General features: G+C 47.1%; 1 protein-coding gene across 1 annotated transcript in view; it reads left to right on the top strand.

Annotated features, from left to right (window-relative positions):
• LOC143374789 (protein abrupt) overlaps nt 1–13,233 on the top strand; it is a 57,063-nt gene extending 43,830 nt beyond the window's left edge. The window contains exon 6 of the mRNA XM_076823231.1: nt 139–13,233. Within this exon, the coding sequence (XP_076679346.1) occupies nt 139–1,136 (998 nt within the window). The 3' untranslated portion in view covers nt 1,137–13,233. The remainder of the gene's footprint in view (nt 1–138) is intronic.
• Nucleotides 13,234–14,232: the final 999 nt, after the last annotated feature.

Below are 14,232 nucleotides of genomic sequence, written 5' to 3'. Positions count from 1 at the left end.
TGCTCTTTACTTTCTCCGTCGTTCTAATTTCTCTATTATCGTTACTCGATCCCCAAGGATTTCCTTTTCTGATTAAATCAAAGGCAGGCCATTCAGACGCGCTCCTTCATCAGTCTTTTGTTTATCTTCTTTTTTCAGTCGCCCGACGCGGTTTGGACATGACGCGGGTGCGCGCCACAGATCCACGACCCTGCCCGAAGTGCGGCAAGATCTATCGATCTGCCCACACGTTGCGCACCCACCTGGAAGATAAGCACACGATCTGCCCGGGGTATCGTTGCGTGTTGTGCGGCACCGTGGCCAAATCGAGGAACTCCCTGCACTCCCACATGTCCCGGCAGCACCGCGGCATCAGCACCAAGGATCTGCCGGTGCTACCGATGCCCAGCCCGTTCGATCCAGACCTAGCCTCGCGCCTGCTGGCCAAGGCGGGCGTGAAAGTTAGCCCCGCGGAGCTGCGCGCCCGCGCCAGTCCCACGGGGCCCAGGAGAGGCGACATGAGGCTGGAGATACCGCGAGGAGGAGCCCCATCAGAGGCAGGTAGCAGCATCTGCGGCGGCGACGACCCGGAGGACCTGACGCTGCCGCTGAGCCTCAGGTACGGATCACCCACGCCCAATAACAACACTGTGATCACCAAAGTCAGCGGCAACAACAGCGGCGGCAGCAACAAGAACTCCACGGCGACGGCCATCGCGGTCAAGTCCATGGACACCATGCACTGCAGTCGCGAGCCGAACACCGCTACCCTCCACCCGCCCGGTCATCTTCATCCGAGCCACCACAACACCAGCGCAACGGGCTCAGCGATCCTGGACACCTATCTGCAGTTCATCGCCGAGAACTCTGGCCTGGCGACGATGGGCCTTAGTCCAGAGCAAGCGGCCGCCGTGGCGGCTGCTCACGCCGCTAAAATGGCCCACATGAGCGCGATGGACAAATTGGGCGGTCGCGGGATCGAGGATTACCCGATGATCGGTAGGGACGAGGGTCGAGGGCCCGGGGTGGTGCACGAGGACCGTCAGGACATGTTACAGGACAGGCACGTCAGTCTGATGGACGAGGGCGAGTCGTCAGCCGGCGAAGACGACGATTTCAGCGAGAACGAAGAGCCGGAAGTGGTGAAGGCCGAATAGGTGGCGTGAGCTCGCGCGGGAATCGACGACCTGTTCGCGACATGTGACTCGATTAGGAAGTGCTTGTAGAGGCGTGTTTGGGTCTGAAGGGATCTGGGCATGGTCTTTGTTCGCAGTCAAATCCATCCACTACCTCAGTAGAGACTTACTCCCGTTTCTTTTTTCTCTCTCTCTGCTGCGTTGCGAGAGACACGACGTCCAAAGAAGAAGGAAGACGACGAAGTACGCGCGCGGAACCGATCCTGCCACGCAATCGGTGAGGAACCGAATCTCCTCGTTCGCTGTACCCTCGGAAACAAAGGGAGTCTCGTTGTTCTACGTCATACACATACGCGCGTATACACGTTTCTTAATCCCTCCCCCCCCGTTTTAATATTCCATCTGTCTACCTCAGTGAACGCGACGAAACGATAAGTGATAGGACAGACCAAGACGAATCTCATGGATGATGATTTATAGAAGGAGAATCAAGGAGGACGATGAAAGAGAAAGATGTAATAATCGCCGTGGCTAATCACGATTTACGTCGCGCGACGACAATGAGTGGCATCGCGGTGCCGTTTTAATGGACCTCTCGAGTCGAAAACGCTCCTCGCGCGTCGCGGAAGAGGGAAGCGAGCCGAGAAGCCAGGTGACGCCAGGGCAACTGTTTATTCTTTTTATTTTCTAAAGGTTTAAAAGAAACGGTGCCCGTCGCGAGCACGCGACGCCCGAGAAGATATTATTATTATATTATATTATTATTATTATTATATTATTATTATATATGAATGTTGAGGAAGAAAATATATTGTCTAGATTTATAGAGAAGTTAGTGTACCACGGAACGTACGTACACACACATAAAGGAACACAGACACGCATTACATAACGAGTAGAGAGGATACGTGTAGCGTTTAGGGTTAGCGCCCCTGTATTTTTTAGAAAACGCCTGCACTTCGATGGCACGCGTGCTCCTCGCGCGATACACTAGGTTTCTGTCGATTCTCGAGGAACACGTGCAGACGCATACGTGAATGCGTAAAGAAGGGAGCGAATGCGTGGTGAAGCTCGCGATTACGCGCACCAGCGTCTCATTGATTAAGGGTGGCACTAGGAGCGCGACGATTATCGCGATTGTTAATTATCTACTCGTTTTACCGTAGGGAAAGAAGCGGAAAGGATGGGACGAGCATCGAGCGACGCGTCGTTTCGTCAGCCAGTAGGAAGCCTTTCAGGGATGTTCGCGAGATGAAGGGTTAGTCGCGTCTTCAAGCTATCAGCCAAGCAAATAGACGAATAACGTGTCCGTTAGAAACGTATAGACGAATTGGATCGCCTGAAATGTCTCTTGCGAGCTGCTCGAAATTACGCCACCCTCGAAGTGGCGCGCGGACTGCGAAGAACCCTCATTGTTTCTTCTCTTCACGTTCTTCCATCCCAGTTTCGTTCCGTTCGACCGCACTTCTCGATGGATAGCGCTCTGTCCAGGGCTTGCCATGACGTTGTAGCGCCTGAGTTTTCCGCATCGACGTTCCCCCGTTGAACCCGAGGAGATCGCGCGATCACCTCCAGGTGGAATCTTCTTAGACGATTAGTCGATCGTGTGCCCTAGCGCCCTTAGTCCGAGCAGAGGTTTCGAAAAGGGAGCATAAGGGTGCGACAGAGGCACACGACGGAGCGAGAGTCTCGTCCAGCTATTTCCTCGTTTCTTTTACTACTCGCGGAGCCGTGAACCCGAAGTCCCTTCCGCATTCTTAAAACGTGTCGTTAATGACTCGTCCTGGTCAACGATCCCCCGCGCCGTTCGTCCTATTCGCGAGTCCACGGCGCTGCTTTCGTTTCTCCCTCGGTTTCTTCGCCAGTCGACGAATGATGTGGCCGGTCTTGCCACACCGTCGCGTGTTCGCGCCTAGCGTGCTCGAACGGCGATGAGGACCGACGTGTCGTGAACAGATAGAGACGAGCGCCAGCCGCGCGAGCGCGATTTCGTGTCCCAGGCTCGAGTATAAAATCGTAAAATGGTTCCTACTAATGAATACGTGCACGAGCTACATTTCATTCTGCTGTGTATACCCCTCGTAGCCTACATGCATATATATATATATATATATATATATATACATATGAACAACACATATTATATATACACACGCGCATACACATTATTAGATACGCCTAGGGTGAGAACTTAGCAATACGTAGAGTGCCGTGGTTTAAACGGAAAGGATTACTTCTTGTTCGATTAGTCTCCTTTGTCGTTGCGAGTGTGCGCGGAATGCAGATAGTGGTAATGAGCGAATGCGAGAGAAAATCGTGATGGCTGATGACTTAAAAAAGAAAACGAGGTTTTAGACTATCGCCTAGTTAAGTAGGTTGTACACAATACTCGGAGTATACTAACACCCCCACATCGTAGGCTGTAAGGGCATATTTTATCGATGAACACAGGGACACCCTCGGTGGCTGTTACGAGCCACTGACCACGCGACGCGGGTTTCCGTTCTCAAAGAGGCTCGCGTCGCAGACATACGTCCAGAAACAAAAAGTAGATTCGGGAAATCAAAAGATGGCTGACCGTGGATCGCGCGTCTTTCAGCGAGTCGCGTTGGAAACCCACCCCCGTTTGTTCAGTTTGGTATAACGCGGCTAGAAACAGTTCATCGAAGACAATAATAGCAGGGACGTATGGAATATCGAGAGCGGGCGTTAGGTCAACGGTCAGAATTATCATTGAGTGACAGGGGGTGAGTTCGACGTGGAGTTTTTCGAATTTTTTAAACTTTATACTGTATATAGGGTATTTGTATACGATCGGAACACTTGTATACGAAACGCGCGAGGCGGGGCCAGCTCGAGGGGACTTCGGAAGTCCGTATGGCTCGGGCGCTCCCCGGGAGCCGTGTAATTTTAACGCTTGTTATCGAACAGTGAAATTATCACCGCGCGGATCCACGGGTGGCCACGAAGTTACTGGGAAAGCTTCGTAGATAGGCGTTTTATCGAGGGAGAGAATGCGGGAATGATCGATCGAGACACGAGTACAGGTCTAATCGGTACAAAGGAACCACTTCTTGCCTTGAAGCTCTCTAATAATATTACGGATCGGGCGATCGTGTCGCCTGGCGAGCGTAAGAATAAAGGAAAAGAGAGGAACACAGTGACACGCAAAAGGAAAATCTTCCAGAGTACAAATTTATCCGCGGTGTTCGCCGACTAGGAGAATCATAAAAAAAAAAGAGAATAAAGTAAAAGTGATACGATCGAAGGAGGGAAGCTAAACGGTTTTCTACGTATCGTTTCGTAAGGGAGTAAATCGGAATCGAGCTGATCGTTTCAATCTGTTTCGTGCCATTTCGTGAATAATTAGTTGACTCCGAAGATTTCCTTCTTTTCGCCTATTGCTCTTTTAAATTAAACGAGAGAGTACACTGCGGTACTGTAGCTCGCCCTCACTTTAAATCTCATGACGATCGTCAACGGTCCCGCGCGCGTCTAAGGGTCGATCGGCCGCGCGCGCGGGCGTTGATAAACAGTGATCTCGTTGATATAGACTTTCTTCTTCTTCTTCTTTTTTTTTTCTTCATTTTTTAACTTGTAATGAATAGGAGCGACCGATTGTCGCGTGATATGCGTACACATACACACGATCACACTCACACACACGTACAGATTCGAATGCTGGGAAAAGATATACACACACACGTTAAGCGAGCATATAGTAACAATATCGGGCTGGCGGGGTACGTTATTTACCCCACGGAGAAAGCAGATTCACTCCCTCCCCTTATCGCAGATCATAGTTTTCTACGACAGTATTTATATAGTTATATATATGTGTATACAGAGAGACAGAAGGATTATATGTATATACGAGTGTACATATACATATAGATATTTTTACACGAACGACCCCATCCGCGACACCCCGCCGCCCCACCGTCGTTAAATAGTCCGTTGAACATAGTTCGCAATAGTCACTTGGATTAATACCACCAACTACAGTATTGCAATAGTCGTTTAGAGAGACAATCGTGTGCGTTGCCGTGAAACGCTCCCGTCCGAAGCGATTCATCGATCCTGTAACCTTACGCAAATCGCGAGCATTCGATCCTCGGGATATACCCAGAACCAGGACTACAGATCTTAACCAAACGCCCGCAGAGACGACGATTCAGAACTTCATTAGACTCTCGTGGAGGATCGAACGCTCGCGATGGAAGAATGCAAGCGATACTTAGGGCAGAGAAATTGTTATCAGGCGAAGTGGCGGAGGAATGGTAACGCGGATAACGCATGTCGGAACACAGGCGACGGTATATCAGAAACGGCGAGCGGAGCTCTCGGGTATCGACAATAATAAACGGCGGACAAGCTCGTGGCTCGTAAAGCGCGGAATCGCTGCGAGTCCACTTCGCCTCCGCGGCTTCACGTTGATTATAGAGTCGGATTAACGACGCCGTAAACGCGGCGAGCCTCTCACGGATTGTCTGCCGCGGGCAGCGTGTCCGAGCCGTTCGCTTCTTGTCCTTGGGGAGAATGCAAATCAGCACCCCCGGCCGAGGGGCGAGTGGTCCTGACTTGACGGAACCCTCCGCCTATATAAAACCGACTGCCCGCCGACAGAGTGGTTTAACGTTAGCCGGGGGTTTCGTTCGGTCGCGGACGAAAAAACGAATCACCGTAAAGCTCCGGCTCGTAAACGCAGACGCGGTTAGAACACCACCGTCCAAAGATCTTCGCGGCGGATTTCTGCGGAGGTGATTAAGGTCTACTCGTGCTTCTCCTCTGGTCCCCGAGCGATCAGGAGTCGTCTCGATGGTTCCGAAATGTGTTATCCTCGGGACGCGCAGGATTTTCTTCACCGTTCTTTAACAGGGGTAGTATCGCAGAGCGAAAGGGGAAGAGCACGCGAGCGTATTGCCGCGGAAGGGAGCGATCCGCCATCTCAGGTACTTCATAACCGGCACGATTTAATAACGCATTATGTAAATGTAATAACAAACTCAGGAAATCTGAAGCAGCCAGGCCGTGATACTATACTTATAGAAACTACTACTACTACTACCGCTACTGTTACTACTACTACTACTGCTACAGGTGTGATTCTTGCGTTAACCGGGCGCCCAGGTGTCCGTTCTGTTTTGTTTCGTTTGTTTGTTTGTTTCTTGTTTGTTACGAGATTTTACACTGGCAAGTGTGGCAAGGCGTGTGGCGCGCCGTATTCGTACATCGACGCGTGCACGATGAAGCTGATCCGAGCCACCCAACGCAAACGATAATCCTTTGTTTTCTTTCGGTGGCACAGGGAGCAGAATTGAGACAAAGTAGCCTCAGACTGTCTTTCAGTGTCGGTCGAGCAGTTCTCCGCGTGATTCAGACTCGCTGTAACAGTGCCCGTAGTTCTCGGTGGTTCGATGAGGCTTCGTCGCGCGCGTTACGGTTGAAAGATACAAAAATATGGGAAAAGAGAAATGATTGTGAAAATCACCACAGCTACCTCCAATGTTATTAAATATCAGTCTTCTTCTCGCGCTATACTCACGCTCATATTACTTAAAGCATATGTTATTTTACGACGTCCGGGCGTCGCGCTGTTGTGCCCGACGCCCCCGTCTCCGTAGCGGATATATATATATATTATATAATAATTATATATATACACACAATATTTACACATAGTCAGAGCGCGAGATGATATAACTTCCAACGGGATTATAGGTTTAAGAATTTGCCTCCTAGCGCGGAACGGTCGAGCTGGCGTGAAATACAATATAAATACAGAAAAAGAAAGGGAGAAAGGAAACATTTGACAATGCCTGAGAAGGAAGTCGAAGCCTCTGTTACTCTTCGACTGAAATTCAAATGGAAATCTGTGGATCACGCCGCTCGGAATAAGTAGAGAGTCTTGGCTCCCCAGCGACTCAAGATGATATTGCATATTTAATACTCTCTGGCACCTCTATCGGTTATCCAGGGTGATTCAATAACTTGTCCCGTTCAAAGGCAAGCGATCGCTAGGAACTGTCCACCCAAGCATTCGCCAAACTATGGGGAGCTAGAGGAAGCATTTGGAATGAAGCTTACACCGTTCAGCACTCTAAAACTACAACGATTTTTTTTTTTTTTTGTAAGTTTAAGCGTTATTAAGAAGCTTTTGAATGTAATTCTCCAGTGGAAAGGACACTTACCTTTCAGTCCTCCATAATTATGGCGATACTTAGGTGCTGGAAGTTGTTGAATCACCCTCCACGAACTTACTAACTTACCGGCCTAGAGTATTAAATATTGTTCTCAATACTTTAGTAATAACCGACTAGGCGATTCTTTATAACGTTCCTTTATAGGATAATCGTCTATAAAGTCGTTGGTGGGATTTCCTACCTATTTCGAGCGGCGTGCAAGCTCGAAGAAAGAGGCGCGCGACACCGAAGTCACGCCACGAAGAACAAAAACTGAGCTACCTCACTTTTACGATAGTTTTATCGCGAAGAGCCGGATATTTATTTATATATAGAAAAAGGGGACGTGCGTATGTATGTAATCGCGTTGCATTTTCTCGACAAAGCGGAAAACCCGTTCACTGCCAATGGCGCATAGGCTCGGCTGTTCCGCGCGGCTCGACAGTGCTGAATTCCAAAATCACAATGCAATACGTTGTACTTACAGTCGTTTTTACGCGTTGACTCGTCGATATATACCGGTTAGTGATTTTACCGCTGCATCGAGCGAAAAATAGAAAGAGAGAGAGAGAGAGAGAGAGGGGGAGAGAAAGCGATAGGAAAGAGAGATATGCTAATTTACGTGCGAGTGGGTATGCGTGTGATCGTGCGAAAGGAGGATAGAGAGAATGTTAAATTTTAAAAAACGCAGAGAGAGATTAGTGTTTGCGAGAAAGAGTGAGGATTCGAATAAACGTTCTGATGGCCTCCTATACGCATATATATGTATATATATATATATATATTATTATATATATATGTATAAATATATTATTAGAAAGTGAGAAAAAGAGAAAAAATATAAAATATACCTATCTACGTGATATTTTACAGAGAACATAATCAGGGACGCGTCGTAACCTTAGGTATATACATATTATATATATATATATATAATAGAGTCTTCTCTAGTGATAGAAACCATAACTCCTAACTTATTTTGTAACTCATGTCGGATCTGAGAGACACAGTCGCGTGGCGATACCAATGAGCGTGCAATCTCGACGTACGGCGTGACTGAATGGGTATTTGAACCGAAATATCGATCTCCACCTGGGTAACGTGCCACCTACCCCTCTGAAATTCTACGATTTTAACGAACCGCGCGGAGGAAGCGCGACTCGCCGAAAACTCTCGATCGAACCCGCATCCCCTTCACATTTTCATTTTATCAATCGCCACCCCCCTATTCGCTGGTGTAGCAATCGATCCTCGGCAATTTCTGCGCTATCTCTGTTCGACGCGTCGAAGGCCAGCTCATCGATTTCCATTTCTGTGTATTTCCACTCGCTTTTAATCGCCGCTTCCTCCAGGCGGGTGGACGTTTCTCTTTCGCGCGACTTCGGCGGGCCGGGGATGGGACACGCTGTCCCTCCGCGAAGCCCTGTCATCGATTCGCCTGTTATATCGCTATCGTCGCCTTCCCACCGGCGCCGATTCTCCCGTCATCGTATCGCCTGGCCAGCGACGTCGTTCGCGTATCGATCGTTGCGGAATAATAGCAAGGCGAGAGCCGGCGAGGCACGTGGGATTAGAACATTTAGGGATTGCGATCTCGCGGGAGCCGTATCTGCGGCGGCGAGCCGACGAATCTCCGCGGCGAGGTGTACGGGAAAAGATTGAATCGGAAGGTGAATGAGTGGCGACTCATCGGCCATCCCCCGTCATCGAGACGCAGCCAGCTCGTTCTTTACTTTTTACGGTTAACTATCGTTAAGGTGCTTCAATATTGTTACGTTACGTTTTTCTTTTTCTCCTTTTTTTTTTTTATTACCGTCATTTAATATTAATGTTATTATTATTACCATTATCATTTCATTATTATTAGCTTCGCTAGATCGCGTTGGAAGAATGCACGTCTGTCTCCTGGCAGGAAATCGAGACTGGGAACGTTTGTTTTATTACTTGGACCTTGTAAAAATGTAATTGAATCCAGCAAAAAAAAAAGAAGGATGTTTCAACCTCGAATTTATTTTTCTCTCTCTCTCTCACTCTCTCTGTTTCTCTCTGTCTGTCTTTTATTTTTCGTTTTAACTCCCTTGGCAAACGTTTCTCGCCAACGAGACAGAGGCGGACTTCGGGTCTTGCTGTACGTGGACGAGCCAGTATGTCTGATATATCCTGCCTTTTTCTCCTCACTTCGTTTCTCACCCTATCTCTCTTTCCCCTTCGTTTATTTTGTAAATATCATATAGTCTATTTATCTATATAATCAACCCGAAACAGTCCCCGACTCCATTTTTCCTCCTCACATTTCAATTCCTCCCTTCACTTTTTTCTTCTTTTTTTTTACAAACCCCTCGACGTATCGTTCTATACTTTCTCTCCTGCCCTCGCACGTACTATGTTACTACTTATGTTCTTTACGTTTTTTTTTTTTGCCATTCTTAGCATGTAAGCCATCCAACTTGCCAATACGATTACAATAAATATGTTTAGAAAGAAGAGACGTGATGCGTTTAGTTTTTACGCCCATTTGTTTCAGTTCCTTCTGTTCGTTCGCTTGAACGTAAGTATTTTCGCTGCAATTTCTTTTGGCGATTTCCCGACCGCGGTAAGTCGCAGGCGTTAGATTCCCTGCAGCTTCTGGCGTTGAGAAACGAGCATTCTAGACCGCTAAGATGAGTAGAAAAGAGCGTGGATCAAGTTTGCACGAGTCTTATAAAGATATCTTAGAGAAATTAATGCAACATGTGCTAACAGGAATAATTGACACGACTCTTCGATTTATCTCTATGTTATCTCTAATTGTATGTCCACTTTTTCTGAAATTTGAGTTTTTATATGCAACAAATAGTTTAAGGCTGTTTCTTTATGCTGCATAAAAATCGCATTTATGTCTGCTTCATAAGTTCGTCGAACATAATATTTTTGTTCATTGCATGCCCCTGAATCTTATGTAGGTACCATTGCACGTTTAAATCTACTTTTCTGGACATACAATATTTACGCACCATCGATATTTCACTGATTTTAGTGAGTGCTACACGCTAAGGTGGAACGAAATATAGGGGCAAAATATTTGTTCATTATTCATGACTTCTAATAGTGGGCAAAAGTTGGCTTTTATAACGTTATTTAAGCTGTGAAGGTTTGATCTTGATCAACAAATTTTTCAGGTGCCTGAAGCCAGTCAAAACTCACACAATCAGTAAATATGAATTTTTGAATGGCTTGCGGCACCTCAAAAAATTTCTTGATCAAGCTCATACTTTCACAGCTTAATTTTACAACAGCCAACTTTTGCCCACTATTAGAAGTCACGAATAATAAAAAATATTTTGCCCCTATATTTCGTTCCACCCTACTGCGCGCTCCTCAAGCCTTCGAAGCGTCCAGCCCTCATCATCCTATACTTTCTGCGCCGTAATTATAATTTACCCAAACTCCCTTCCAGGCAGTGTTCTCTAAAAATACAAGAAACATGCCCCCACACCCTACCCACCCCTCAAAGCTCCAAGATCCGAAGAAACTCGCCGTACGTCGAGTCGCCGACCTCACCACTGAGAACTAATCAGGGATCCACCGATCTGCCAGCGTAGTTTCGGTCAAAGTACAAAATTACCCGTAACTAGATTTAGATTACCCTAGAGCGAGCGCAAGTCCGGCATCTACTGAGCTTCGACAGACCGATCCGAGAGCCACAAAGAGCGCTCCGCGCCGCCGAAACGAAGCCTGCAAGGGAGAAGAGAAACTCGCCCGGCGGGAATTCCCGTTTAAAGGGAGAAGATCCCGGCGTGCGTAAATTTTCCATTCATACGATACTCGCGTAAACCGACGCGGCTGTTATTTATCGAGGCCGCCGGTGTCCAGAGATAATGGATCTGACAGGAAATTGCCTGCGATACGATTCGAGAGCGTGAAACGGACACGGCCGTGAATGCCACGCTGTTCTGAGCCGCGTTATTTTAAAAGGGAGAAGAAGACGAGTTCTGGAGGGCGGTGGAGGGCCGCGTGTATGTGAAACGTAGCTCCCGGCCAGATTCCTTGCGTAACGTTAACGTTAATCGCGCCCGATACGTGTGTCCAGTTGATCGCGAGATTAACCGTGACGGTTGGGGAGGAGCCAGGGGAAACGGCCGTAAAATCGGGAAGACTTCCAGCACGACGACGTAAATTACACGCTTTGTCTTTTATTGCCGCACGTTCGTTATCCCCGTCGTTACACAAAGCACGCAGAATGTATTGGCTTGCCGCTGGGACTACTGCAAGCCTGAAGTGCCATTCTTAAGGCTTAACGCAATTTTTTTGTTAGTATTCGAAGGTTGCTCCGTTGGCTCGTACACGCTTCCCTCGCAGAACGCTGTTCGTTCGTTTTCCATTGCTAGTTCGGCAGATCCCTTGGCCCCTTTGAGTTGCTCGGGTATTGTCGAGGGATGCGTAGTTTTCTAAATTAATTTATCGCAGGAGTTCCGGGGTTATTAATTATACATTCGTACCTTCGCACACCACGAAGCATTGGACAATTAAACTGACGGAGGAGAAAAGACAATCTATTAGAAGCAACCTCGACACGAAGGCATTTCACAGCGTTAGCAAGACAGTAGTCATCAATCTCCTCCGTAAAGTGCAAGCAACCCCGGCTTCCTCCGCGCGCAAACAATGTAAATCTCCACTTAAAGAGACCGAAGGACTAGTAAATCATTCGGCAGAAAAATCTGCAAGAATCCCCGAGGCAACCCAGTGCTCAATCATTTCGAGTCTCCTTCAAACACCGCGCGCTCGATCAACGTCTTTTACGTCCTCCCAGACCGCCGCGTTGATTCGCGCGGCATTTAATCGATCGAGAGTAACAATGTTCATAGGAGAGGGTCGTTTAAAGCGAAGCTAACCGGTGGGGGAGGGGGAGGAAGCTGCGAATTTACGGTCGAACGGGAGGGATTCGAGGATTTGAAGCGCGTCGGGGAGAAAAGCTCCGCTTTAATGCGGATGCGCGCGACGTTTCCATCGATTCGACGTCGCGTATTTCACGTACACCGCGAGAACGAGCGTTTCCGCCGTGGAAAACGAATCGTCCTGGATTGGCTCCGCCAAAGCTCCGAAGCTCTCCGCCAACAGTTCCTCCCCTGGACACCCGTGTTTTCGCGAGAACGGTACTCGTTAACTCGACGAGACGCCCCTGTAACGAAGTCGCGACGTATGAATGGGACCGGAAGCCTTTTGTTACTGGTCACACGATCCTTCCACCCACGGTCGTCCTCGAAGATTCAGGAGCTCGCGCGTTGCGTTGCTCGGTGCCTTCTTGCGGCCTGTTTGTACGCGAACTGCACCGCGAATTCGTCCGATCGCCGGTCGAGGGTTCCGTTCTGTTCCTTCCGAACGTAGCGCGTGAGACAGTTGCGTCGTTTGTCGAGGGAAATCCGTAGTATCGGAAGGATATTCGACGCGTAGGACGAATCAAGTACATCAGGCGATCACAGTTCCTATTTTGCCCACAGCAAATCTAATGTAAGGCGCTACGTGTGTGAGTGGAGAAAGAGATATATCTGGTTAAGCTTTTGGCGACTATACAATAAAAGTCTAGATTATTGTACGTATTATTGTAACGAGGATTTACGGTATGTTATAATGAAAATAAACTGTAATATTGATTGTGCGACGGCTGTTTGTGTTTTGTAACTGCGCGCAATGAAACGATACGATTTTGCTAATGCCAGTTCGTTTCTTTCGAGGATTTAGGCTGCAATTAATTCGTATCACGATATCGTTTGAAGTTACCGCGGTTAATTGAAGTTACGAGATTTTTAATCACAGTTACGTTAGCTACTCGTTGAAGCGTATTTTTTCTTTTACTTATTTTTTTGACGATCCCTTGTTCATTCGTGTAGGCTGATAGGTTGATCTTTGTATATACGCAAATTGTAGCAAGAACATAATAAAAATTCGTGAAACACGTATCTTGAAGTTCGTAATTGATCTAGCACCTTAATCAGGCGTTTTGAATGAATATTGATCATTACAGAGAAGTGTCTAGTCTCTCTGTGTACTACTGCTTCCTGACTGACCACATTTTGATAAAATAAAAACCCTCAGACTCTACAGTAGGTACTAGAATCTCTTCTTGTTACCAGCCCATAGTAACTTGCCCTCTGCCAGTATAGAAAGCGCGAAACCGAAGTTACCAGCTGTTGATTCAAAGATCAGTTTACTGTCATCGACTAGATATAGGCACAGACGAGGTGTAGAATCTCCTTACCATTTTCGTGTCACACCCAACGTTATCGACGTTATCTAGAATAAGATTACAATGCCACGAGTGGTGGGAATTAAAATTAAATGTTATTATTATTATTATTATTATTATTATTATTATTATTATTATTATTATTATTATTATTATTATTATTATTATTATTATTATTATCAAACGTTTTTATTGCAAAACAAACATAGCAGATTACAATACAAGAACGTAAACAAAGACAACAGCAAAGGCGAAGTTCAGTAAGTGACTGTTTTTCAGCATAACCTGATGTTATCGGAAACATTCAAATTCTAAAACGCTCTGAATTTAGTACTTCGTCTATACTTCGTCAATTCCTCGATCCGTGCGACAGAAATTTACCGCTTGTGGCGTATTCCATATCTCGTCTGCGGTACTGGTCGATGGTCAAACATCGACTGTTGGAACAGTCGCGCGCTATTCCGAACTTAATGCCAATTCTAAATGCACGTTCTCGTGCTACCAACGCCACTGTGCGTGCCACAGTACTCTCCACCGCGAACTAAGCATTCATCATTGGTAACACGAGCTATCGCGTGCGTGACGAGCGATCATACCAAGTATGCGCCATGATTTTCAAAGAGCGATCTCGGAAAAGCGCTACGTTTCTCTCGTCACGGAATAATGATCACGTTGATGCAAATCTCAGCCCACTTAAAAGTCAATAACACTT

This window comes from Andrena cerasifolii, chromosome 11 (genome assembly GCF_050908995.1).
Source record: "Andrena cerasifolii isolate SP2316 chromosome 11, iyAndCera1_principal, whole genome shotgun sequence".
NCBI lineage: Eukaryota > Metazoa > Arthropoda > Insecta > Hymenoptera > Andrenidae > Andrena > Andrena cerasifolii.
This window is presented reverse-complemented; position numbering and strand designations above follow the sequence as displayed.